At 36.1% G+C, this 25,304-nt stretch overlaps 3 protein-coding genes across 3 annotated transcripts; 2 read left to right on the forward strand and 1 right to left on the reverse strand.

The window, feature by feature from the left end:
* Positions 1 to 530: 530 nt before the first annotated feature.
* On the forward strand, positions 531 to 7,389 carry LOC104237171 (GATA transcription factor 26-like). The gene is made up of 8 exons (XM_009791268.2): positions 531 to 999; positions 2,871 to 3,236; positions 3,797 to 4,229; positions 4,754 to 4,826; positions 5,129 to 5,232; positions 5,331 to 5,517; positions 5,635 to 5,755; positions 6,758 to 7,389. The coding sequence occupies exons 1-8, from the start codon at positions 960 to 962 to the stop codon at positions 7,066 to 7,068; spliced, it is 1,635 nt and encodes a 544-aa protein (XP_009789570.1). The 5' UTR covers positions 531 to 959; the 3' UTR covers positions 7,069 to 7,389.
* A 5,899-nt stretch (positions 7,390 to 13,288) lies between these two features.
* On the forward strand, positions 13,289 to 17,213 carry LOC104237170 (light-harvesting complex-like protein 3 isotype 1, chloroplastic). The gene is made up of 4 exons (XM_009791267.2): positions 13,289 to 13,746; positions 16,288 to 16,425; positions 16,537 to 16,798; positions 16,884 to 17,213. Exons 1-3 carry the CDS (start codon positions 13,380 to 13,382, stop codon positions 16,785 to 16,787), a joined length of 756 nt encoding a protein of 251 aa, XP_009789569.1. The 5' UTR covers positions 13,289 to 13,379; the 3' UTR covers positions 16,788 to 16,798; positions 16,884 to 17,213.
* Positions 17,214 to 19,387: 2,174 nt separating this feature from the next.
* On the reverse strand, positions 19,388 to 21,581 carry LOC104237169 (trihelix transcription factor ASIL2-like). Its single transcript, XM_009791265.2, has one exon. The coding sequence runs from the start codon at positions 21,069 to 21,071 to the stop codon at positions 19,923 to 19,925; it is 1,149 nt and encodes a 382-aa protein (XP_009789567.1). The 5' UTR covers positions 21,072 to 21,581; the 3' UTR covers positions 19,388 to 19,922.
* Positions 21,582 to 25,304: the final 3,723 nt, after the last annotated feature.

Consider the following 25,304-nt stretch of genomic DNA (forward strand, 5'->3'; position numbering starts at 1 on the left):
TGCATATGCATTCACGCAGGGTCCAAGAAAGAACTACATTCTACTGGTGTGATGAAGACAACCTATTTTAATGCAAGCATTAGTGACTTCTTCCACAATTCAAACTCATGAGCCATAGATCACACGGAGATAACTTTATCATTAAACTAAAAAAAATAAAATTGGAACATTTAAAAAATATTTAACAGAAAAGAAAACTCTATATTTAGAAAAGTCCAATTATGACTACACTATTAGGGGTCGTTTGGTTGAAAAACAAGTTATCCCATAATTAATTATTTCAGGATAAGTTATCCCATCCGCCCATAAGGATAAAAAATATTACAATTATGGGATAACTAATCTCGAGATTAGTTATACCACGATTTTATTCCAACCAAATGTGAGATAAACTATCTCAAATTTAATTACGAAATTAATATATGTATACCAATTCTCTTTTGAGTAAATAAAAAGAAAAAAGGAAAAGCAATAGCAATAGCAATAGCAAAGAAAGCTGAAACATTTACTTCAAATACAAATTTACAAACACAATAAAGAAGTCATATACACAAGCAAAACAAAACTCCACCCTTTCCTTTTTTCAACCATTTATTAGATTCCTTCAATGGGTCTTTCATTTGTCCATTAAATTGTACAAATTTTCAGCTGATTGCTCAAACCAAAAAAAAAAAAAAGAAAGAAAGAAAGAAGAAAAACCCATCTCAAATCCCTTAAAAAAGTTGTTCATAATTTTATTTTTTTGCTATTTTCAGTGGGGTTTTCTGGGACTTTAAGATACAAACTCTTCTGTGTAGTCTTGAGTTTTTTTTTTGGGTGTGTTTTTTGCAGAAAAATTTGTTATTAAAAGGTTGAACAGAATTCAAAAACTTATAAAGATTAGATTTTTATACTTTTTCCTTATCATTTCTTAAGTAAAAAAAAACTTTTAATTATTGGTGTAAAGATTTAATCTTTGGATGGGAAAGGAAGGACCTTGCTATCACTGTGGTGTTACAAGTGAGTTTATAATTCTTCACTGTATTTTTTTTTCAACTTAAATTTTGTTAATTTTCAAGAAAGGTGGAGTCTTTTTTGTTTCTTTGCCCTATAGAATTCTTTAAAAAAAAAATATATAAATGGGTTTTTTTTATTGCTTAAATAGTTGTTCAATTATGGAACTAAATACCCATAATTTTGTTGCTTCAATAATGAACAATAAAGATTGCTATGTACTGTTTTGAGTTTGTGTTGTTTGTGTTTTACTTAATTCTATGGATTTGAGTACTGTTTTTTTGAGTTAGAATTTGTTTCTGGAACTGTTTTTTGCTTTTATTTTAATACCAATTGACTCTCTTGTAGAATATTGGTCTGTTGAAATCCTGCTAATTAAGCCTCTATGAGTAAATGGGCTATGTAAAAGTTCAATTTAGTTCCCTTTAAATTTTTCCTACAGAATTGGGGAATATTTTGATTTGTATTGAATTCTTGATTTTCCCTTCTAAAAACTATGTGATGTGTATAATGGTTCCTTCATTTGCGTTGATAACAAAATGCGTTGGCTCCCAACGTGTTGGAAATGAGTATAGGGTACTTCGTGTTAACTCTTAAAATGCACACAGAATTAGCAAAAGATTGCGCTTTTGCAGTCTTACACACATGTGTATCGGATATGTATAACTAGTAAATGTAACATAGGTTCCAATGTTGAAATGTACTTTGTAATGTGGCATTGATATGGTTCCTTAAGGGGTGAAGGCAGCACGTAAAGTGACAATTTGATGATGACTGATTTCTAAGTTCATGATCCTGAGATTTGTAATACGAAGGACGTTTATTCCATGAACAAATGTTGTTTGATTGCTTAGTCATGCTTCTGTTACAGTTGTGTGTTCACATAACTTGTATAATAGCACATTCTTAGTCAGCGTCTCACTAAGTGAAGGCATTGAGTTCTATTGGACGATTTCTGTATCCCCTGAACCAAGTCACTTGATTCCACTCCTGCTTGAGTTGATCTCGACATTGTGACGAGTTGGAACATGTTGACAAATATTTAGGTTGCATTGTTCAAATTAGGGGATTGCATAAGAATCACACCATAGAACAAATTACTCCAGTAGAAAATCTTTGTACGCTACGTTTGATAACATCTTCTTGGCAGTCCTCTTTTGTCTTTCGCTGTATTTCTTAGTTTTGAACTGTAAATAATCCAACTTCTCTAGGAAGACGTGTTCAATTGGTTACTTCTTCCAATACTAGTGTTACTTAAGGTCATCTGGGATATTGGGATGCTTTTCTTTTTCTTGTTATTGACTCGTGTAACAAATTCTCGTGCACAAAGAGTGATAAACTGGTTCAAGTTGTGTAATTGCCAGATTTCAAGTAGGTTTACTAGAGATGTTTAACAATGTCACATTGTTCTTGGGAGTATAATTCTTTAAGCATGTATTTTTGTAAGTCCATCTAGTTCAATGATTTGAAATAGCCTCTCTACCCCTCGGGGTAGGGGTAAGGTCTGTGTACACACTACCCTCCCCAGACCCCAGTAGTGGGATTACACTTACATTGGGTCGTTGTTGTTGTTGCATCTAGTGCAATGATCTCTGATGGAAAATTCTGTGGAGCTCTTTGCTTTTTTATTCAATTCCAGTCTTAGCTGAGTTGTTGAGTGGAAGGCTTCCTGTTGCTCGTCGTTGTTGCTCTACTGAAGAAACAACTTCATAAGAATTTTTAATTATAGACATGCAATTTGTAGTGCCTTAGTTACATGGTCCAATTGTTGTCGCAGTGGGAATTTGTGTCTCGTCCTCCTTTTTCTCTCCACACTTGGGAACTTCCCCATATTATGTACTTTGAGTACAGTCCTAACCATCGAAATCATGTTGCAGGCACTCCACTTTGGCGTAATGGACCGCCTGAAAAGCCAATACTGTGCAACGCATGTGGATCTCGGTGGAGAACAAAAGGGACTTTGGCAAACTATACTCCTTTGCATGCAAGGGCAGAACCTTGTGACTTTGAGGAACACCGAGTTTCGAGGTTCAAAAACATGCCCATGAAGAACAAAGAGGCAAAGGTTCTGAAACGAAAACAAAGTCATGATATGGTTGAAGTTGGAAGTCCTCCTGATTATAATTTTGGTTTCCGAAAGTGTTTAGATGAAGATACTAGCAACAGGTCGAGTTCTGGTTCCGTTGTCTCAAACTCCGAGAGCTGTGCACAATTTGGTAGTGCTGAAGCAAGTGATTTGACGGGTAACCTAAATATTTCTTTGTTGATGCCTACTGTTTATGTTCTACCTTTTTATTAGTTATATCGATATATTGTTCTCAGAATTATTTCACTTTCTCTAGTATATACTCCCTGCGTTTCAAAATGAATGAACCTATTTGACTGGGCGCAGAGTTTAAGAAAGAATCGAAGTCTTTTGGAACTTGTGGTCTAAAACAATCTATAGTTATTTGTGTGGCTATAAATCATCTCATTAAGGGTAAAATGCAAGTTTAGAGTTACATTGATTCCAAATTTAGAAAGAGGACTTTCTTTTTGAAACGGACTAAAAAGGAAATAGGTTGATTCTTTTTGAAATGCAGGGAGAATATTTTTTGGATAATAACTGCACCTTCTCTAGAATTATGGCTGCATTTTCTTCTAAAACTGAAAATTTTGGGACCAAATCTCGAACTTGGTCTCTTCTTTCAATCAAACTTAAAGTGTAGTTGTTTGTTCTTAGCATTTTCTTGTGTTTTATGTTTATGTTTCTGTTTTGAAGTTTTTGTGCGTGAAATATTTACCCCTTGATTTTGGTTTTCAGGCCCGGCGCAATCCAATATATGGGATACAACGGTGCCGTCAAAGAAGAGAACCTGTTTCAATCGGCCAAAGCCATCTTCAGTCGAGAAGCTCACCAAAGACCTATATACCATCTTACATGAACAACAGCAAAGTTCATGCTTCTCTGCATCCTCTGAAGATGATTTGCTTTTCGAGAGTGAAAAGCCGATGGTTTCGGTTGAGATAGGACATGGGAGTATGCTAATTCGGCATCCTAGTTCGATAGGTAGAGAAGAAGAATCAGAAGCCAGCTCTCTTTCTGTTGACAACAAGCACCGTTCTGTCAATGAGGCTTATTCACGATTGACTACCCGACCTGTAAATATTATTAAGGGTGTCAATTCACCTAATATGGGTGCCGACAGAACCAAGAAACCTATTGGTCAGGCTGTGGAACAAGACCAGATTAAAAGGTGCACTCTCCATTAGTCTTGATAGCATGTAAAATTGCATCGAGAAACTAAATTTTGTCTGCATGTTGGTCAGATGGAATATAAGGTGTTAAATGCATTATATCTGCTAAAGTTGGATGTCATGTCGCTACACAGGTAGTATCATCCAGGGCAGAGGTAGAAGCCTGTACATGGGTTCGGCGGAACCCAGTAGCTTTTGCTCAAATAGTGTATTTGTGTTAAGAAATTCATTAAATTTGTACACATATTGAACTTAGAACCCTGTTGTTAGTCGTCGTACTTAGATCCAAAACCCATAAAGTTGAAATCCTGGCTCCGCCTTTGGTATCACCTACGGGTCTGGAACATACATTATTTTGGTCACCACATCTTCTAAACAACACAAGTCCACATTTTTCCGTTGAATTGTTAGGTAAACTTGTTGCAGCGTCATTCTAGTTCCATCATTCTATGAGCATTTGAAGCCTTTCTCTTTGTTTTTGGTGTATGCTTACCATCTTTCTGATATATTTTCTAAATTGCAGAAACAAAGAGAAACTTGAAACACTACAGATTCTTGGACATCATAATTCACCCCTTCGCTATATAGAACTGAAGGTCTGTCACTCTCTCTTGTATTTTGTATAAAGTAATTTTGCTTTCTTTCACTTAATACTACCATAGGATGTCCTAACAACGCCAACTTGTCTGTGCTGCTGGTTTATTGTTGTTGTTTGTAGTCTTAAAATGATCTTCCTCTTTTGATTATCATTAGTAACTTTTGACTTGCGTGGATTGTCTTTCTCTTTAACAGTAAATGTCTTTAACCATTTTCAAAGTCAATTTTCACTAGGTTGTTCAGTGTGAAATGTTACTGGAACCGATCAGAAATTGATAAGATTATGTGATACTTGGTGCAGGATGTACTTAATTATGAAGAATTCATGAGGCATTTATCAAGTGATGAACAACAACAGCTACTAAAGTACTTACCGCCTGTTGATTCTTTTGCGCCTCCAGATAGGTTTGCACGTCTTCTCTATATTTCACTTTCTGGTCATGTTTTGGCTTATATTGAACTTGAACAACAAATTATTTTCCTGTTCTTTTCTCTATCTGCAGTCTTAGAAGCATGTTCGAGAGCTCTCAATTTGAGGAAAACGTCTCTTCCTTCCAGAAACTTCTTGCAGAAGGTGTTTTCGATAACTCATTGCCAGGAGTAAAATTAGAAGATTGTAGAACATTGAAGAGGTTTATATTATGCTATTTATCAAAGTCAAAGTGGGTGGAACAATATAATCTACTCAAGGTTTGGTTACTAACCATTTGTTGCATATATACTGAACATGTAATCCACCATCTACTATGTTATTATATCTGCTAAATGTAATGCAATTTATTGAAGCTAATTTTGTTTCTTCGGTAGGACACAAAATGTAAGAATAGTAGCAGCGGTTCTGAAGTTGCAGGAGAGCAAAGTGTTGTCGGCACATGTCATTCAGTGAATGCGAAGAGACCACGGGAGGGGCCACATCTAAAGTATTCGGGTCGGTAGTGTTCCTCTTTCACTCTTCCCTTTATGACATTTGACATTTCCTCAGTCATAGACTTGTTTTGACGGGAGATAAGTATTTACCTGAGGATTGTTGTTCAAATTTGCATAGTAAAGAAAGCACATGTTAGATAAGGACTTGCACATGAGTTTGAGCATTCATTACTGAGTTCTCTACGTTGTTATGTCGTATAACCGGTAATATTTAGAAAATGTTCCCGACAATGCTATGGGTTATTTCTTCACACATGAGAAACCACATAGTGTGCCTTATTACCATTGGGAGTAAATACATTTGTTGAAAACGAGAGGTTGGAAATAAAGGTTGGTAAAAAGAGAAGTTTACCTATATATCTCTGTCTTCTATTATTCCCTCTGTTTTAATTTATGTGTCTTACTTTCCTTTTTAGTCTCTTTAAAAAAGACTGCCACTTTCTATTTTTAGTAACTCTTTAACTCTGCCAATCCACATGGCATGTTTCAGGCCACAAGATTCAAGGATATTTTGGTACATTACACATCTTTAATTTAAGACCACAAGATTCATAAGTTTTCCTTACTTTTCTTAAACTCTGTGTCCGGTCAAACTAAGACACATAAAATAAAACGAAGGGAGTATTTCTTTTTAGCCCTCTCTACCAGCAAATATTCCTTTAGTAGTATATGCGAAAATCATGATTGGTTTGACTAGGTAAGCATCACAACTTTATTTTACTCTAGTTACTTAATAAATAGGTAAGCATCACAACTTGTTCAATAGGGAGATTGATATCCTTTAACCTTTGACTACATTAAATACGTCAATTCTACGAAGCTTTTATCTCTATCTAGTATCTTCTCCATAGAACTTTCTCAAGTTAAACTATTGTTCAAATTCATGTGGGAATGTACAAGAATTTCCTCCCCCCTTTGCTCCATTTCCATGTGCAGTGTGTTGTCGATTACATATTTGACTAATTCCAACAAATTTAAATATTTACGAGCTATTTCGCTTCAGGTGCAAAGACAACAATGAAGAGCCCCAAGAGTGCGGTGATGAAAAGCATCTATGAGCAGAAGGAACTATTAGACAATGATGGTTCTTACTCCAGCCCAAAAAGCTCGTTCGCCTTGCCTTCTGAGACTAGTTCCCTCGTACTGGATTCTTTCCGTTCTGCAAACGAAAATTCTGATCAGGACTTGCTGCTGAATGTGCCATCCAACAGCTACTTCCCTCAAGCAGAACTACTCTTACCAACATCAAGTTTTACTCCTCAAGCGAGTGCTAGTAGTAGCTCAATGTATCCTTCACATCTCGTCCGTCCCTAGCCATATTATCACACTTTGCTTGCTTTCTTTATATCTCAAAGCTAGTTAAGCCAAACAATATGATAGTGTTGCATATCCCATGCAAACTTATATATGGAATTTGCCAAAGGGGCTCGGATGGTTACCTTTTCGCGGTTGACCTATTTTGAAACCAAATTTTGGATTTAGCAAATGGATATGATTGTTTTTCCCTTTTGTATAGGTTGATAAAACAATGTAAAATATAGCTGAAAATGCAGAAGTGGTAATGAATGGCTAGAAATATTGTATGCAGTGAAATTTTTGGCTTAATTTTGAACACCCTTTTGTGTGTTAGTTCTATTGATGGTGAAGTCAGTCCTAAAGACTCATCGAATCTCCAAATGGAGGGGGTAGAGTTCCTTGCTATGCTCCTTTCAAACATTTCTTCTTGTTGTTATCCTAAGGGGTCGTTTGGTAGGGTGTATAAGAATAGTGCTGAATAAGGTGTATTAGTAATGCATGAGTTAGTAAGACAAACATTAGTTATGCAAAAATTATTTCTTATCCACTGTTTGATGTGGTGTATTAAAAATTAAAATACATTGCATAATTTTAAAAAAAATTAGTCCATATTCTTTAGCATTAAGGGATTTTAAGGATAATTGTCTTTAACCATGTTAATGCATGCATCAAGGGGTTGTTTGGTAGGATGCATCAAAGAAAATAATGCATGCATTAGCTTTTGGTATTACTAATCCCTTGTTTGGTACACTTTTTTAACATATGTATTACTAATGCAAGTATTAGTTATACAACCTATTTGGTATTATCCAATGTATAACTAATACATAGCAAATCATAGTATTAGCAGTACCAGGTTTATTAATATATGCATTATGGCTGCCTTCTTGAGATTCCTTGGAAGGTTGACGTAAGTTAAGCAATTGATGTCAGTGTAGTTACTATCCGCCAACTGAGGTCCCTTTCATATGTTAGACGAAATTGTCAGTGTCGTACGAGAAAACCAATGTCAAGAGCAATTGAGAGAATATAAATGAGAATTAAGAATGAAAGAAAGCTTGATTGCATTAATAAAAGCTATTACAGAAAAGCAACACAGTGACGAGGGGGAGAGACACCAATATAGAGAATTGTTTGCTTGCTAGAAAGTTTGATTGCTTGATCCCCCCTAATAGTATTTAAAAAAATAAATCAAAGTTACAAGACTGGACCTAACTAAGCTAGAGAATCATAATGGAAGTACATGGAATAAAACTACTCTATATTTACAATGAAAAGGACTTAGTTTTCTACAAGGTAGAAACAGGTCCGTTGTCAGCAACCTTGTCTTTGACATCACGGTCTATGTGCGGCGTTGTCTGCGCATGTGGCGCTGTTGGCATCTTCCTGCGACTGGGCGCTGGCGAGGGTTATCGGTGGGGCGACAGAGGCATATGCATGCTTGTCACTTGGTGCAGCCAAGACCACAGGGCCGTCCATGGCACTAGGCGTTGGGAGGCTTGCTAGGATGCCATGGGGCGCGTCCAAGGGGTCATGTGGCATGGCTGGAAAGCCGCCCATGACATTCTCCCCCACCCGAGTTGGCGACATCCTCGGCGCCTTACTTGCAAGATAATCATCAATTAGGCTCTTGTAGGCTTTGAGGTTTGTTCCCCTCTCCCAAGTATTCTCATATGCATCACTGTCCTGCCATTTCACCATGAACTCTTGGTGATTTTTTTTTGAGGCGTGAATCACTCGATTATCAAGAATAGCTTCAATACGCCTTTTCCTGGTTGAATTGGGGCCTCAAATACTTGGTATTATGAGTTGGCTCTGTGAAGGATCCTCCATGTCTTCCCGAAAAGGTTTCAGAAGACTGACACGGAAGACGGGATGGATCTTCCACCAAGCTGGGGTATCCACCAGGTATGCAACGTTTCCAATGCACCTTTCAATTGGCAAGGGTCCAATATATTTTTGCAATAGGCGAGGGTCATGGACCCCTGTAAACAAGTACCGTATTGGAATTTTAACCATCACTTTGTCTCCTACTTGCTATTCAACAAAGCGACGATTTTGATCAGCATGCCTCTTCATCCGATTTTGGGCTTTGACAAGATAGCTCCGCACTATCTCCAAATTTCGCTTCCATTCTTTTGAGAAACTAGCAGCTCGAGGAGATTTTGACATGTTTGGTGCATTCACAGTGTGTGGGAGTAGCGGTTGCTGTCCGGTAACAATTTCAAAAGCGTTTTTGTTTGTACTAGAGCTCTTTTGTGAATTGAAACACAGTTGAGTAGCATCCAGAAGCTTCACCCAGTTCTTCTGCGATCCATTTACAAAGTGGCGGAGAAATTCTCCAGCATGCCATTAAACCACTCCGTCTGGACATCAGATCGAGGATGAAAATTTGAGATGTGACTCAGTTTTGACCCGAGACATTTAAGGAGTTGTGTCCAAAATTTGCTAGTGAAACGTGAGTCGCTATCACTAACGATGTCTTTAGGCAAACCCCAATATTGACGACATGAGAGAAGAAGAGTCGAGCTCTGCGGGGTTGCTACAAAGGTAGCATACTTGAAAAACCGATCCACCACAACCAAGATAGTTATAAGATCTCCTACTTTGGGCAATCCGATGATGAAGTCCAGGGAAACGTTTTCCCAAGGTCTCTTTAGGAGAGCTAGTGGTTCCAAGAGTCCCGCTTGTGTCAAGCAGTCCGACTTGTCCTTTTGGTATACTAGACAAGTCTTCACATACTGAGCGACGTCATCGGCCATTTGAGGCTAATAATATGCACGACGAAGTAATTGCATGGTGCGTTCTTCAACGGGATGACAGGCCCACAAAGTATCGTGACATTCCGTTAGAAGAGTCCTTCGCAAATCTCCTCCTTGGGGAACATAAAGTCGGCTCCCTTTCACTTTCAGGAAACCATATTCCATGTAGAACTAGCGAGTCTTGCCATGTCCTACCAAGTCAATAAAATACTGTGCAACAGGATCCTTGATGAGTAGATCCTGTATCTGATTTTTTATGGTGGTGCTACTTCGCTCTCCCTTAGGAAGGAGAGTAGGCACACCGATGCTAGATCAGCTCTCCAACTGAGTGCATCGGCAACATGATTAGTCTTCCCACTTCGGTACTCCAGGTTGAAGTGAAATCCCCCTAAGCATTGGAAGGCTTGCTAGAACGCCATGGGGCGCGTCCAATGGCATGGCTGGAAAGCCGCCCATGACAATTAGCATGGTTAAAGATAAAATTATCCTTAAAGTCCCTTATTAAAGCTAAAGAATATGGAGGGCATTTTTGTAGGCATTAAAAATTATGCAATGTACTTTAATTTTTAATACACCACACTAAACAGTAGGTAAGAAATAATCTTTGCATAACTAATGCTTGCGTTACTAATCCATGCATTACTAATCACTACATTACTAATACACCTTATTCAGCACTATTCTTATATACCCTGACAAACGATCCCTAATAGCTTTGGCATTACTAATACCATAGTTTGCTATGTATTAGTTATACATAGGATAATACCAAATAGGTGGTATAACTAATATTTTCATAGTAATACATAGGTTGAAAAAGTATACCAAACAAGAGATTAGCAATACCAAAAGCTAATGCATGCATTATTTTTCTCTAATGCATCTTACCAAACTACCCCTTAGATGGGTTGTTTCTTTCCTATTAGATGAACATTAGAATCACTTAACTAACCGCAATTAGCCCTAATTTAATGTGAAGAATGTTATATAGTTAAATAATAATGTAAGAAATATAATGCTTATAATAACACTGTAAAGATTGTTATATGATGAGTATATACGCAGATTATTATGTAGGAATACGATGAGTATACGGAGAGGAAAAGGAGGAAGAAGAACATGGAGCAGTAAAAAGAAAGGTGAAGAAGAAGCGGGTCTGAAGTTTTAAATTAATTGCAAATGATGGCTATTTTTTAAACAGCGATCATATAAATGGCTATTAGTGCACTTAATATTATGAGGCAAGTGCACGGATAGTCATTCTCAGGTATGCTATTTAGAGATAAGCCACAAGTTATTTTGTCCTGAAATTTTAAATTAAAAATCTTAACTTTATGACAAATTTAGGATATTTTTGTCCTGAAAAATTAAATTTCAGAACGCACTGATTAATTCCTAAATAACAGTCCTTTAGAATGGCTATCTGGTGCTTACCTCAAGCTCCTTTGGTTAATGTGGTAAGTGTGATACCAACAATAATAAAAAAAAAAAGAAAAAACTCAGCGTAATTTTACAAATGGAGTCCGGTAGGTGTGAAGACCCCAAAAATATTGAAGTTAGTCCATCATCAGAATTGCCAGTAATGTAGTGTAATCAGGAATCTTTTGAGGAAAATGTGACAATTAGGGCTGCTTATCGGGCGGATTGGGCGGTTATTTGCTCTTAACGGTTTGTCTTATCGGTTATCGGCTTTTAGATGTATTAATCCGCTAGCCACCCGATAAGATATCAGGCGGATTGGTATCAGTTTAGATCTTATCGGGCGGTTTATCGGCCTAATTCAATCTATATTGCACATGACGCAATTTACCAAATTTAGCGAGGGTCCGAAATTTGATTCGCCATGCTTCAAATGTATGCTGATGTTGGTCAAAGAATAGGATTTCTTGCTCTTGTTTTATAACTGCTCCAATTTTCTTTAGATGTTGCTCTAATTTCTAAACAATCCAAGAACACCTGCCGAAATGTGTGCGGACTAACGTTTTTTTTACATGCAAGCAAACCTACAGATGTATGTGTTAAACCCAATTTAACAACAGATTCTACTCGTTAAACTATCTCTTGTTTGTTAAGTTTTGGTACTTCACTGCACCTATTGGAGGTGGTAAGAATACGTGAAGCAATCAAGTATATTATTTTTGGTTTGATAGGATTGAAAAGAATACTCGAAGCAAGCAATTAAAATTTGTCTAATAGTAAATTAGTAATAGAGAATAGAGATAGAGCACTGGAAGTAAATTAGTAATTAGTATATATAGATAAAAATAAATTATATATGTATATATATATATATATATATATTCTTAACGGGTTAACGGATTATCCGTTAAGAAAATTGAATAATCCGCCCCCAAACCGATAAGCCATTAATAAAAAAAATTTAATTTGTTGCATGTCCATTAAACCGTTAACCCGATACCAATAAACTATTAAGTTTCGATTTCGGTTCGGTTTTGAACACCCCTAGTGACAATTTCAGCTCTTTGAATGCAATTATCAAGCTTTTGCACATTCTTTTTTCTTAAACAAGTTTTTTAAAAAAATTGATAAACCATATTCATGTCCAAGCCGGAAAACTTATATTGTATAGATAAGTAAATTTCTTTTACGTACATATTATATACCTATGTAAAATTTCATTGATTTTTTCGTATGTAATTCTTTATAGATCTCTTAAAAAATTAAACGACTAACCCGCGGTTCAATCAGCGTGTTGCTTACGATTGGATTAAACTATCATTTTGAAGGTTTCTTTCAATTAAAGGACTGAACATAATTGGATTGTCGAACTCTCCTGCTTGCGAAGAAATCTGTAATTTCACTAATCTAATTATCTTAAATAACGACTTTACCAAAATTATGTCATGTTAAAAACAGTCATATACTCCAAATATCTTAATTTATGTGCATATTTATTTTTTATTTAATCGTAAATATGATATCATTTTATATTTAAAAATAATTTTACCTTAAATTTTTTATTTTATCTTTAACGAGAAGTTTCTATAGATACATAAGTTTTTATAATTTGTTTTAAATGACAAATTACTCACCCAATGAATATCATCACATAAACTAGGATAGAAGAAATACATAATTATAAGGATCCGTTTGTTCATAATTTTTTTTTTCAAAAATGTATTTGTTCATGAAATTTTACAAGTTTTTGAAAAATTTTGAAAAATTAATTTTTCAAAAACTAAAAAATAATTTTGACCACTTTTTCAAAAAATTTAGAAAAACTTTTTCCTCACTCGCGAAATTGCAATATTATTTCAAGTGAAATACATATCCAAACATAATTTTAAATTTCAAATACAATTTTCCAACGTAACTTCCAATACTACATTTTCTTGATCAAAAATTACAATTTTTATGTCCAAACGTCTACTTATCAATAATTTTTCTTCTTCTTAAATTTCAGTTCATCATATAAAATAAAACTACAAAATAATGTACAAGTAAAATTAGAACTCAATCTTTAAATAGCTATATATAAAAAGCTCCCATCTTTGCGGCTGAGGATTGTGGAAAAATTCAGTAGTATAGTACTTCTCTCAAAGTTCTATGATGTCATCAATGGCCTTATTCTCAGCTCCTCCACCCCATTTCCCAACTCTCTCTCCTCCAAAACCCCATTTAACACACAAACTATATATACCTTTAACTCTCAAGAAACCCCATTTCTCCTTTAGAGCTGTTGATGATGTTATTACAGCTACTTCAGCTGTGACTATTGAGCAAGAAAAAGCTGAGGAGTCTAATGGGGTGGCTTTGAACTCAAATGGGTCACCGCCGGCGGTTTCCGCCGGAGCTCCGGCGGCGGAAGAGGGGGTGAGGAAGTTTCAGGATAGTAGATGGGTTAGTGGGACTTGGGATTTGAAGAAATTTGAGAAAGATGGGAAGATTCATTGGGATTCTGTTATTGATGCAGGTGACAGTCTTTATCTCCATTTTTTTGTTTCCTTTTCTTGAGTTGGTTTATTTATATGACTAATTAGGAGTAACTAAAGAACTAAATTTATGTACTTTTTTTAAGTGATTGCAAAGTATAACTACATGGATCTTCCCTTACTTTGTGACAAAGTGTGCAGCATTAGTATAAATATAGTACGTATATTTTTTTTCAAATTGTACAACTACTCTTTCCCTTTCGTTTTATATAGAGATATTTAACTAGGTTCAGAATATTTTCTTTGTTAAAAAGAAAGACTTTTGGCACACAACAAAAGAACACTTAAAACCATGTCATGGATAAAATGGAAAGCCTTTTTTTAGTATATGGTATCCAGCCTAGCTTGTCCGCTCCTGGACTACTATTCCGGTGGGTATCTAAATATATAAAGTTGTCATTTTTCTTTAACGGACAAAAAAAAAGAGAGAATGCCATATAAAATGAAACTAAGGGAGTCTATGTATAGCTTCTTTTTTTCCAAAATAAAGGAAAAATGATTTCCCTTGTTTCTTTTTAGAATATCTAGTTCATGACAATGGGGAAAGAATAAGAATGAAAAAAAAATCTAAGTCGCAACAATGGAACTCAAGTAGTGCTATTTATAGGAACTAAAATGAAAGGGAAAGGGGGATTTTCTTTTCTTTTGGGAGGAGGGAGAGGGGGGGATTAGAACCTAGTAATAAAAGAACATAATTCGGATTCTAGATTGATGAAACCAAATTAAGTCATCCTCCGAGTAGTGTTCTTGTGTTAGGGCATGTTGGGTCAGCTTCAGCTACCAAGACATACATGTGGTACCTTGGACAATCCATGACCACCACCATGGAGGATGATGTTGCTGTTTTTTCGGGGCTCTTGCCTGAAACGTCTTGCTTCGATGACACACATGATGATGCAGCCGACAGAGACTTGGCTGGAGTTAGTAATGCAACAGCATCTATCTCGGTACTTGAGAACTCCTTGTAAATCACTTTTAGCTTGTATTTTCTGCGTGGAGAATGCATACCGGTGCGATGTCTCCTGTTTAGGCACCAGGCGCCAACCTTCCTAACAGCTCTGTGCTTGGTTAGGTGAAGGCGAGTAGGTCAGCGCACTAGCCAAAGGCTTCCGGTCTATTTATAAGATTGGTTCGTTATCCTGTAGCTCTCCCCCCCCTCGTCTGGCGGTGTTTGTGTTGAGGGTGCGCCACCAGAAATCGGGCTTGAAGCTCTCACCTTACCAGCAAGCCTAGAGCTGATGATTGTTAGTCACGACTACTATCTAAAAGCTCCTATGAAGATGAATATTTCACAAGGAGTGTGCATCTTTATGTTGGGTGTTCTTCTATCGTTGGTTTGCAGCCATAGAGTGATAGCTAACTGACAACCTTGCCCACTCTTAGCCGAGACTCTGAGAAACTAGTGTGCAGCTTAAGTGTCTCATTCCGAAATGGTGTCCGATTGAGGGTGTGTCAAGCAGCGTAACTTGGTTTGATTTGACAGTGGGTGTGCCTGCACACTGCCATAAAGGTTTTCTATATGACTTGGTTATTTTTCGATTTGGATGCCAGCCACTATTTTGGAGAGATGGTGTAATGCTGAGTTCTGGTCAACTCAAATAAGGAAATTAATAGGCATAATTAGGAAGTGTGTTGAGTAAGTGCATTTGGACCTTAAGCAGGTGAGTATGAGCTAGAAATAAGACTACTAAGAATTTATGGAGCAAAATCTTTGTATTAAGCCTTCTTGTGAGGTTGGCTGCACACAACGTGTGGAGATCCATGCGCTAGAAGGTATCGGTAGATGTTCGTGTTCTTGCTCTTTGGCTGGTTTTGATTGAACTCTTGATCGAGAGTTATCTGTATGTTTGATGCAATTACAGTCTACAGACACTTGCGAGAAGCTGGTCAATAATTAGTGGAATTAATTATAAAATATTACTCCCTCCGTTTCAATTTATGTGACGCTCTTTCTTTTCTAGTCAGTCCCAGAAAGTCTCAAAAAGAAATGACACCTTTCTATATTTAGAAACAATTCAACTATATATTTCCCTTTCTACCGGAGATGTTTCTAGCCACACAAATTTATCTGGACTGCAAGTTTCAAAAGTCTTCCTTTATTTCTTAAACTCCGTGTCAGTCAGACACCTTCACTTAAATTGGGGCGATGCGAGTACATGAAATGGAGATAACAATGAGGACTCTCTTTAACTTACGGATTATAGCAGATAATATACTGTTGTTACTTCTTAACTATAAGTTGATACCATTTCCTCCAGTTCTTTGGGTGTGTCATTGAGATTATTTGTCTGAAGCCTTCACTAAGCACTATTTGTTTGGTACTAGACTATAAAAAGTTGTAATCTTTAATCCATTTTTGGGGATCGTTTACCTATATTTGATGCCTTCTCGATTACACATTGGCTTGCTTGGTTCGAGATATATTTGGTCATCCCTATTGGTAGTAGACATTATCAATGTCTCCTTTTCGTCCATTTTTGGAATTTATCTCAATTAAACAATTGATGGCTATTCATTTGCAGAGGTTAGAAGAAGGAAATGGTTAGAAGATAACCCAGAGTCATCAAGTAATGAAGATCCTGTGCTTTTTGACACCTCAATTATTCCTTGGTGGGCATGGATGAAGAGGTTCCATCTCCCTGAAGCAGAACGTCTAAACGGTTGGCTCATACACATTTTTCCTGTTCAATTGTTTCCTGGTCTCAAATACAAAGAAGTAGTTATATTAGGCTTAAGCTGAGCAACTAACGAGTGATGTGAATCTTATATAGGTCGTGCTGCAATGGTTGGTTTCTTTATGGCCTATTTTGTGGATAGCTTGACTGGTATAGGCCTCGTCGATCAAATGGGAAACTTCTTCTGCAAAACACTATTGTTTGTAGCTGTAGCCGGTGTTCTTCTAATCCGCAAGAATGAGGATATAGAAACTATCAAAAAGTTGGTGGAAGAGACAACTTTCTATGACAAGCAATGGCAAGCATCTTGGAAAGATGAAACCTCAAGCAGTTCGAAGGAGTCTTGAGATTGTTCCTCGTATAACATTAGTTTCCTTATTCTTCAAATAATCCCCTAATTCATCTATGCTAGTCAAAGGATCATATTCTCAATTTTGTTGTAGTGCTCGGGGGCTGCTATGTTGGAAGGAGATTTAGAACAACGGTAAAGTTGTCTCTTCTGTGCGACCTATAGATCACGCGTTCGAGCCGTGGTATCAGCTACTGATGTTGTCTACATCACATCCCCTTGGGGAGTTGCCCTTCCTCAGATCCCGCGGGATGCTTCATGCACCGGTCTGCCTTGTATTTTTTTCCCTTGTTCTGTTTGTGGTCAATGATTCTTAATTTTAACTTTTTCTTTGTCTTTGTTGTAAGGTCTTTTTGCTGATCTTGAATGCTAACTCTCCTATCCTTTTGACAGAATCAATGTGAAGAATTGGTCAATTCACTTATAGTTGTTGAATAGCTGTGGTTTTGAGTTACTAATAAAATTAATGGTAGTCTAAGAGGCTCTACTAGCTGCCATGGTTCAACAATCAATTTCTTTATCTTTCTTTGACAGCAGTGCAGTCCGAACCAGCTTATGCGCACTCCACTATGGCACCGAGTACATATTATTTTTCATTTGCACAATATCGAGTAATTTTATCCACCAATACTTAAGATAGGAAGAGATCACTTGGTATGTTTATATCTCGTTTTCATTCAATTTATTGACCACCAAATCATACCCTCGGGTGTGCAATTCAAATTTTATCTGACTAGTGTATTGGAGTATTTTGTTATACTAGTCTGATGCACTTTACACAAACTAATTAGTTTCTAGGCACGTACAAAACGAATATACCAATATCGTTATACATTATTAAAAAACACAACACATAATATTACTTCTACTCTATTAAACAATATATTTAAGTTAGTGAGATTAATTTTGATGTTATTTGGTACAAACATATGATATGATCGTGTCTCGCCTAATATTTCTTTATACACATGTTCTTGGATAAAATTTAATTCTTAGGTCATCATTATGAGTTGTTATGTGAAGTATATAATATTGATATTGTTTTGATATAAAAATTAAATGCAACAAACTAATACTCAAATGAATTTGATTATGCAGTTTTTCTAAGAATTTCCTAACATATTAAATATTTAGTAATTTTATTATTCTTTTATATTCAACAACATTCAGTGTACATGTGAATATGAGTAGCGTCGTCTATTGTTGCAAATATTTTACGTCTAAACGTCCTTGCACCCAAATCCCCATTACACACTTTTTTACCACGGATAACCTTTTACACGCCCAACTTTTGTAGAGTGTGTCTAAGACATACCACTTTGACCACGTGGTCAATGCGTGTTTTTACCAACAAATGAAGCGCGTGAACATGAGAATTTTTATATCAGATGTCAAGTTTTAATTTTTTTAAACTTTAAAATAGGGTCATCTTCTTCCTTGTTTAAAAAAATCATTAAATCTGCCATAGCTACTCCTTGCCGCTTAAACCCATTTCTCTCCACTCAATCTACTTCTTCTCAAGTAGACCCACCAAAATTTCTCATATCTTTTCTTGTTGATTAGTCCTTAGATTTGTCGATTTTTTTTTTTTTTTTGGTTGAGAGATTGTAATTAGAATTCAAAAATTAAAACTCTTTGTAGCTCCACCGACCATTAAAGCTAGGCTTAAGCTTATGTAGAGAAGATTCTTCTTTTCTCTAGAAAAGCTTAGCTTGAGCTTTGACGTGGCTAAGTTAAATTTCCGAAAGGGTGAAGTTTTCAAAATTTTCCCCAGCTGTTAGCTCAAGCTTTTCCAGATAAGCACATTCTTTAATTTTGTTAATAGGTGAGTTTACACATAATTAAATCGTAAAAACCTTATGGGTAGTGATGGCAGTTATATGGCGGACAAGAGGAAGAAGATAGGATATAATTGTAATTTTATGTGCTATCTTTTTATTATTAGTCAGTGACACGTGTCACAACCTTATTGGCGCGTGGTAGTACACATGCTTTGAAAATCTGGGTAAGAAAAAAATGGTTTGTCTTACACACCCTCTACAAAAGTTGGGTGTGTAAAAGGTTGCCGTGGTGAAAAGATGTGTAATGAGAATTTGGGTACAATATTGATGGGTAAACTATGTATTTTGCCTTTTTAAGAAACTTTAACCTTTTCTTTCTACACAATAATTTGTACAAGATCATTCTCAGAAGTGGTACAATAATTTGATCAACATGTATCTTCCTTACGCAAGCTGATCTGCACTCCATTATCCAAGGAAAAAAAGAGTAGCTCGAGCTATAACAAATGATCAAATTGTCTGTAATACCCTTAGGGGTCGTTTGGTACAATGGTGGGATAAATAAGATATCTCATAGGATCGAATAACCCATGTGATTAGCTATCGGACCTTCTATATGAGATAGCTAATTCCACCATTTTAACGTAAAACTTATCCTGAAATTAGCTAATACCTATAACCAAACATTGAATAAATATAATCAAGTAATATCTTAAGAATAGTTAATAAACTTGTTTTTTCTTATCTGAAGCAAATAGTAATATCTTCTTCATTAATCTTCTTTTACAAATAACAATTTCATCAAAGCAAACACCTATAAAAGCAAAGGAGTCAACCAATTGATGAAGGTTGAAGAGTTGTAACATTTCCTTAAGAATCAGATCAGGATAAATCCCTCACTTCTTAATCCTACTACACAAATACTATATAAATAAATAACAACTATTACTACTACTAAAACTAGTAGCTATACACATTACAATATTTTACAGATTGCCTGGAAATGCAAAAACAGACTTAAAACTATGATTCCCTATGATCACACAAAAGTCATAAATAGGTAGCAAAATTAAAGCACAGACCTTGAAATCAAGAATCTTCAAATCAACATGACTCCAACTAGTCTGGGATGAGGCGTTGTTGTTGTTTTTGTTCCAATGCATCCAAAACAATGGAAATGAACAGTACTCGAACTAGTTTGGGAATGAGGCATCGTCGTCGTTTTTGTTCCAATGCATCCAAAACAATGGAAATGAGCCGTACTCGAACTAGTTTGGGATTGAGGCATCGTTGTTGTTGTTGCAATGCCCTCCAAAAACAATGGAAATCGACATAAACTCTCCACCTTAGAGCTATGATTCATCAGGTAAAACAGTCTTCACATTCTTGTTCTTATTGTTTACCTCATTCAAAACCTTCACAAATGCATCCACAATCTGCTTCTGCGATTGAAGTATCATCTCGTTCCGCTTCATCTCCATCTCCATTCTCATTTGCTCCACTTCCTTCGCCATTTCCATCTTCATCTTCTCCACTTTCATGAACCCTTCACCCAATAACCTAATCGATAAAACCATCTCTTCCATCGGATCTCTCCCCCTCTTCACCCCTCCGCCCCCACCTCCACCACCAACTCCTTTTTTCCCTAATTTTGGAGTACTAAACCTAGAATCAACATTGGGTTCAACATTCCCACCATAGTTTCTTCTCGAACTCGAAACACCAAAATTTTCACCAAAATTTCTTACATGAAATCCATCACTAGCATTACTCCCATTATATTCACTTCCTTCATCACAATCAAAACTAGTACTATTCATTACTGATCGCTTCGATTTCATTGAAATCCCATTTTTTACGCGAAACCCACTACCAAACTCAACCTCATTTGGCATTTCCTCTTTGTTAAAACAATACCCATTTGGAATCTTAGAAGAAAAATTATTTCTTTCGGGTGTTTTCGCAACGCCATGATTTAACATGATAGTTGGAGTCCAATCTTCAATAAAATTCACACCATTCTTTTGATTTATCTTTAATTTCAATAAATTTGGGTCAATTGATGGGACTTGTTTTTCGGCCATTTGCTGATTTAATTTGATTGATGCAACAGTAGTACCATTTTCCATAGCATCCATGTTATCAAAAAAGAACCAAGACGAAAAAAACCTACCGGTTGGAGAGGCAAGGGAACGTTGCTTTTCAGCACGGTAACGTTGCCGGAGTTTTTCCATTTTGTGGCGGCACTGGGCGGAGGTTTTCGCCGGAGATGCATCTGGACAGCGGCTGGTCACGGCGGCTGCCACCGCGTCCCAGTCTGCCGTACGGAGGTAGCCCCGGCGGAGGGCGTACCACCGCTCGCGATAGGCGTCGATCAGGGCTAGGGTTTCTTCTTGGGTCCAACACGGCGGTGGAAATCTCCTCACCGGAGCTGGAGGCTTTTCCTCCTCCACCGCCAGCGGGGATGTTTCTGCGACGGTGACATCAAGGTTAGACGACATCGTATTATGGTGTTGTGTGGTTTTGTTTTTAGGAAATTGAGTGGAGTTTTTTTAAGTTAATGTATTTAGATGGGAACTTGAGATATAAATGGGGTGGTGATGGTGGGTGGGGAATGGGTAGTGTTGGAAAGAGGCGCAAGATAGCAAAGATGATGAGGTGGCGAGGTGGGTGGTGGTGGAGGTTGTTGTATGATTGATGTTGAGGGGTGGGGAGGGAGTATAGGGGGTGGGGGTGGGGAATGGGTAGTGGTAGAGAGGCGCATGATAGCATAGGTGATGGGTATGGTGTGGGGGTGGGGATGATGGTGGAGGTTGAGGTTGTTGAATGATGATGTTGAGAGGTGGGGGGATTATGAGGAGGGGATGGGTTGGTGGGTGGTGGGGTGGTGATGGGGGCATTGAATTTTGGCCAGTTGTTTGCTAGAGTGGGTGGGGATAATGATATGAATGATGACACACAAATGCTAACTTACACAAAGGGAGGTACACAGCTAATCCTACACCTACTCCACTAGTCCCCCACCCCCACCCTTACCATAGGTAGTGATTCCCCACCCACCCCCCACTTACCATCATCACTTTCTAGATATTTCTTGTGACTGGGAAGGGGGGGTAAGTAGGGTGGTTGAACGGGAGCTAGCTAGATGTAAACACAGTTTAGCGAATATAGGGTTGGATGTAACTTATATTATTGGGTTCATAATAAAATATAAATTTATAAAGGCAAAATATATAAGTTACCCCTGAATTATGGACGAAATCCCTGTTACACATTTTTTGCAGACAAAAATTACTTTACGCACTCAACCTTTCCAAAATGTGCCTAATACACATTATTTTACCTACGTGACCAGCACGTGTTTTACCAACAAAATAAGGCGTGTGAAGAAACAAAAATATAGATCTGATATTTTATTTGAACAATTTAGATCTAACGAAATTTATCTAACGGTTCAAATTGATTTTTCTTTTTCTTTTCTTTCTTTTATTCCTTTTTCTTTTAGTTTGTTTTGTTCATTCTTCAACGAAACAAAAAGTTCTCCCATATTTGTCTTCCACAATCCACCATATTCTCAGACCGGCCTTTGTTTGTTTTCTTGTGAAGAATCCAATAATGAAGCTTGATGGCCTATGGAATTTTAAAGGTAGAGAGAGATAGTGTCTTTTGGAAGAAAGATCTTTTGGGTTTCTCCAAATTAATAGAGATTGGTTGATGAGAAGGTGAATCTATGGTCGATGTTGTCTTCAATTAGAGCCTTCACTGCTCTCTGCAACTCTTTTTTAGTTCAGCCACCGCCTTGGCCGCCAACGCCAGTCCTCCTCTGCCCTCTATGGTGGTTCTTTCCATCCTTGATTTTTATGAAGGATAAAATGAAATTTAAAAATTTTAGCAGAAAGATAATAAGTTCGACAGTAAATGTGTAGGCTTCTTACTTAAAGAAGTTAATCCAGATTATTATTATGGGATTCTTTTAGAGTGAAAGAAAAATAATTTTAATGTGAGGTTAGGGATGATGTTGCGCTGATAGTAGAGAACTTCACATAGCTGATGGGGGAGGGGGGGCTTTGTTTCTTTTTTATTTGTTTTCTTTTAAATATTATCAATTGGTGTAAATTTAGTATTTTCTTTTTTTTTTCTTGAGTTAGGACACGTGTCATGACCTTATTGGCGCGTGACCTCACACATATTTTGAAAAATTGGTCAAGAAAAAAGTGGTGTGTACTAGCTACACTTTAGAAAAGTTGCATATGTAATATTATTATCGTCCACAGAAAGTGTGTAAGGGGAATTTGGGTCATAGGTTAGGTGGGTACTTATGTATTTTGCCATTTATAAATAAAAATTTATTATTTTATAAAAATTTAATAACTTTAATTCTAAAAATCTTTAAAATTAAATTTACAAAACTTAAAATTTTGAGTCGGCTTTAAAACAAATAATACAACTTTGTCATGAAAGTAGCCCATGCTAGCAGGGGCAGATCCACCCCTTTAAGAAGGGGTGACAAGGCACCCACCGGTAAGATGATAAAAAATTTATATATCTATGTTGAGATTTTCTTAAATTAGGTTAATTATCTGATCCCGCCACCCGTAATCGTAAACTAGACAAAGGTGCCATGACTGGTAGACCTTTTTGAAAGCTTTTCTCGTGTGTAATATTCAAGTTGAATTTATCTTAAAGCTTGTCTGACTTTCTCTTTTCTTTGTGCTTTTATTTCCTTCTGTCCCAGTCATTTCCCTTTTCGGCTACCACCGAATTTTCTATTTGTCGTTTTATTATTTTTTTTTATATTTTTCTTTTGTCTATTCTATTATTTTGTATGTGATCTCTAGCAAGAACACTCAAAAATGAGACTCCTAAACTTTAAAATTATATAAAATAAGCAATCCTCTTAATTAAAAATTTATGAGTTTTCTTCTTTCAAATCCGAAAAACTTGGGTCTTAATGAGAATTTTGGATTGAGATCAAATTTTTTTTCATCTTTTTTATTATATCATAAAAATTTGTGTTATGCGATGGTTGTTAGATATAATTTAAATCACTTTACTATAATTTCGTAAGCATTGCTTAAAAAATATGTGATTTATGATAAATTGTAATTTATCTAATTTATGCTTATGGGGTATAATTTATCTATGGAAAATATTTTTTTAAATTTTCTTATTCTGATTGATATAATTCTCTTTTTGAAAATGTTATCTTACTTGTGTAAATTAATTTTTAATATACAGAAAGGATGTAATTTTTTAGTGAAAATATTAATTTTATTTATGTTGTTATAATAAAGGTGTGATCCTATTTTAAAATTCTAATCACATTTATTTTTTTATATCTGAGATGCAATTTTTAAATTTTCAAATAAAAAAATACCAATTAGGTTGACCCAAATCAACTCAAAAAAATCGATTAAACGTTTCTAACAAATTTCGCATTAGTCATTACAAAGTATACATTAAAAAAAATTATGGCACCCGCCAACTTCAAATCCTAGATCCGCCTCTGTTACCATCTATTGTTTTATTGCTATCTTTGCTTCGGATTTTCTTAATATTTTATTGTTGTTACTACTTGTTGTCAATGCTTCTTCTCTTTTGCCTTTCAAGTTATTGCGTATGAAGAGAAGGATAGATAGTCGTCTTGGGCGGCTGAGAGTGTTATGTAAAAAGGACCAAGGAGTATCCTATCTTTAAGGAGAAGGAGGAGGAGTAACAGCTAGCTTTATGGCGGAATCAAATCTTTTCTTCAGCCGAGACCCCACTTATAGAAATACACCCTCCTCACACCTCACTTGTAAAAATACACTGAGTTTGTTGCTGTTGTTGTTGATGTTGCTACATAAATTATACTCTCTCTGTCTCATATTATGTGTCGTGTTTCTCTTTTACATGCACTTAAGAAATATTAACTAGGAAAGAGATTGGACTATTCTACCCTTAATTATGTCATAATATAATTCTCTCTTTATTAAATATTTATTCTATTTATGTGTTATCTCCACTTTCAAGAACAATTATTACTAAAGGTAAAAAAGGGGAAAAAACAATCAGTTTTGTCTTGAACTTCTAAAATGATAAATAATTTGAGATAATTATTTTTAGTAACCACGATTGTTAATATGAGACGGAAGGAGTAATATTAAGTATTTAATTCCTTGTACTTTATACAGTACTCCTTTTTTTAGTTAATCTAAAAAAATTGACATCCTTTTTGTATTGAGAAATTCTTTAATTTGAACATTTTTACATTTACAATTATCGGCAGCAAACAAACCCATCCCTCTCTACATGGTAGCCTAGCGGCAGCAAGGTGTGTGGCTTGATTGACCAAAAATACCATCTTTTATGTGCATATCTAATCCCACACCTACTCCACTAGTCTTGATAGTATCATTTTCACTATTTTCTACTCTCAACTATATAATGAGTTATTTTCCCATATAGTTATTGCAATTTTGCTCTATAACAATAAAGCTCATAAATTAATTTTTATGATTGAACTATGTGTGAATCACTAAAATATACGAATTACGGAGAAGTTAAATTACTACTTTGCATCAACTTATAACATGCCACTCGCCACATAAGCGTTTTGTAGAAGTATATTATCGTAAAAATAGCACGGGCTAGTCAGTTTTCGGATTGGTAATTAAAAAATGGCCATCGTTTGCAAAGTCATTGAAAAATAACAACAATTTTGCTGTAAGCATAATATACTGGAGATTGGTGCA

The sequence above is a fragment of the Nicotiana sylvestris genome, chromosome 12, assembly GCF_000393655.2.
Source record: "Nicotiana sylvestris chromosome 12, ASM39365v2, whole genome shotgun sequence".
Lineage (NCBI taxonomy): Eukaryota > Viridiplantae > Streptophyta > Magnoliopsida > Solanales > Solanaceae > Nicotiana > Nicotiana sylvestris.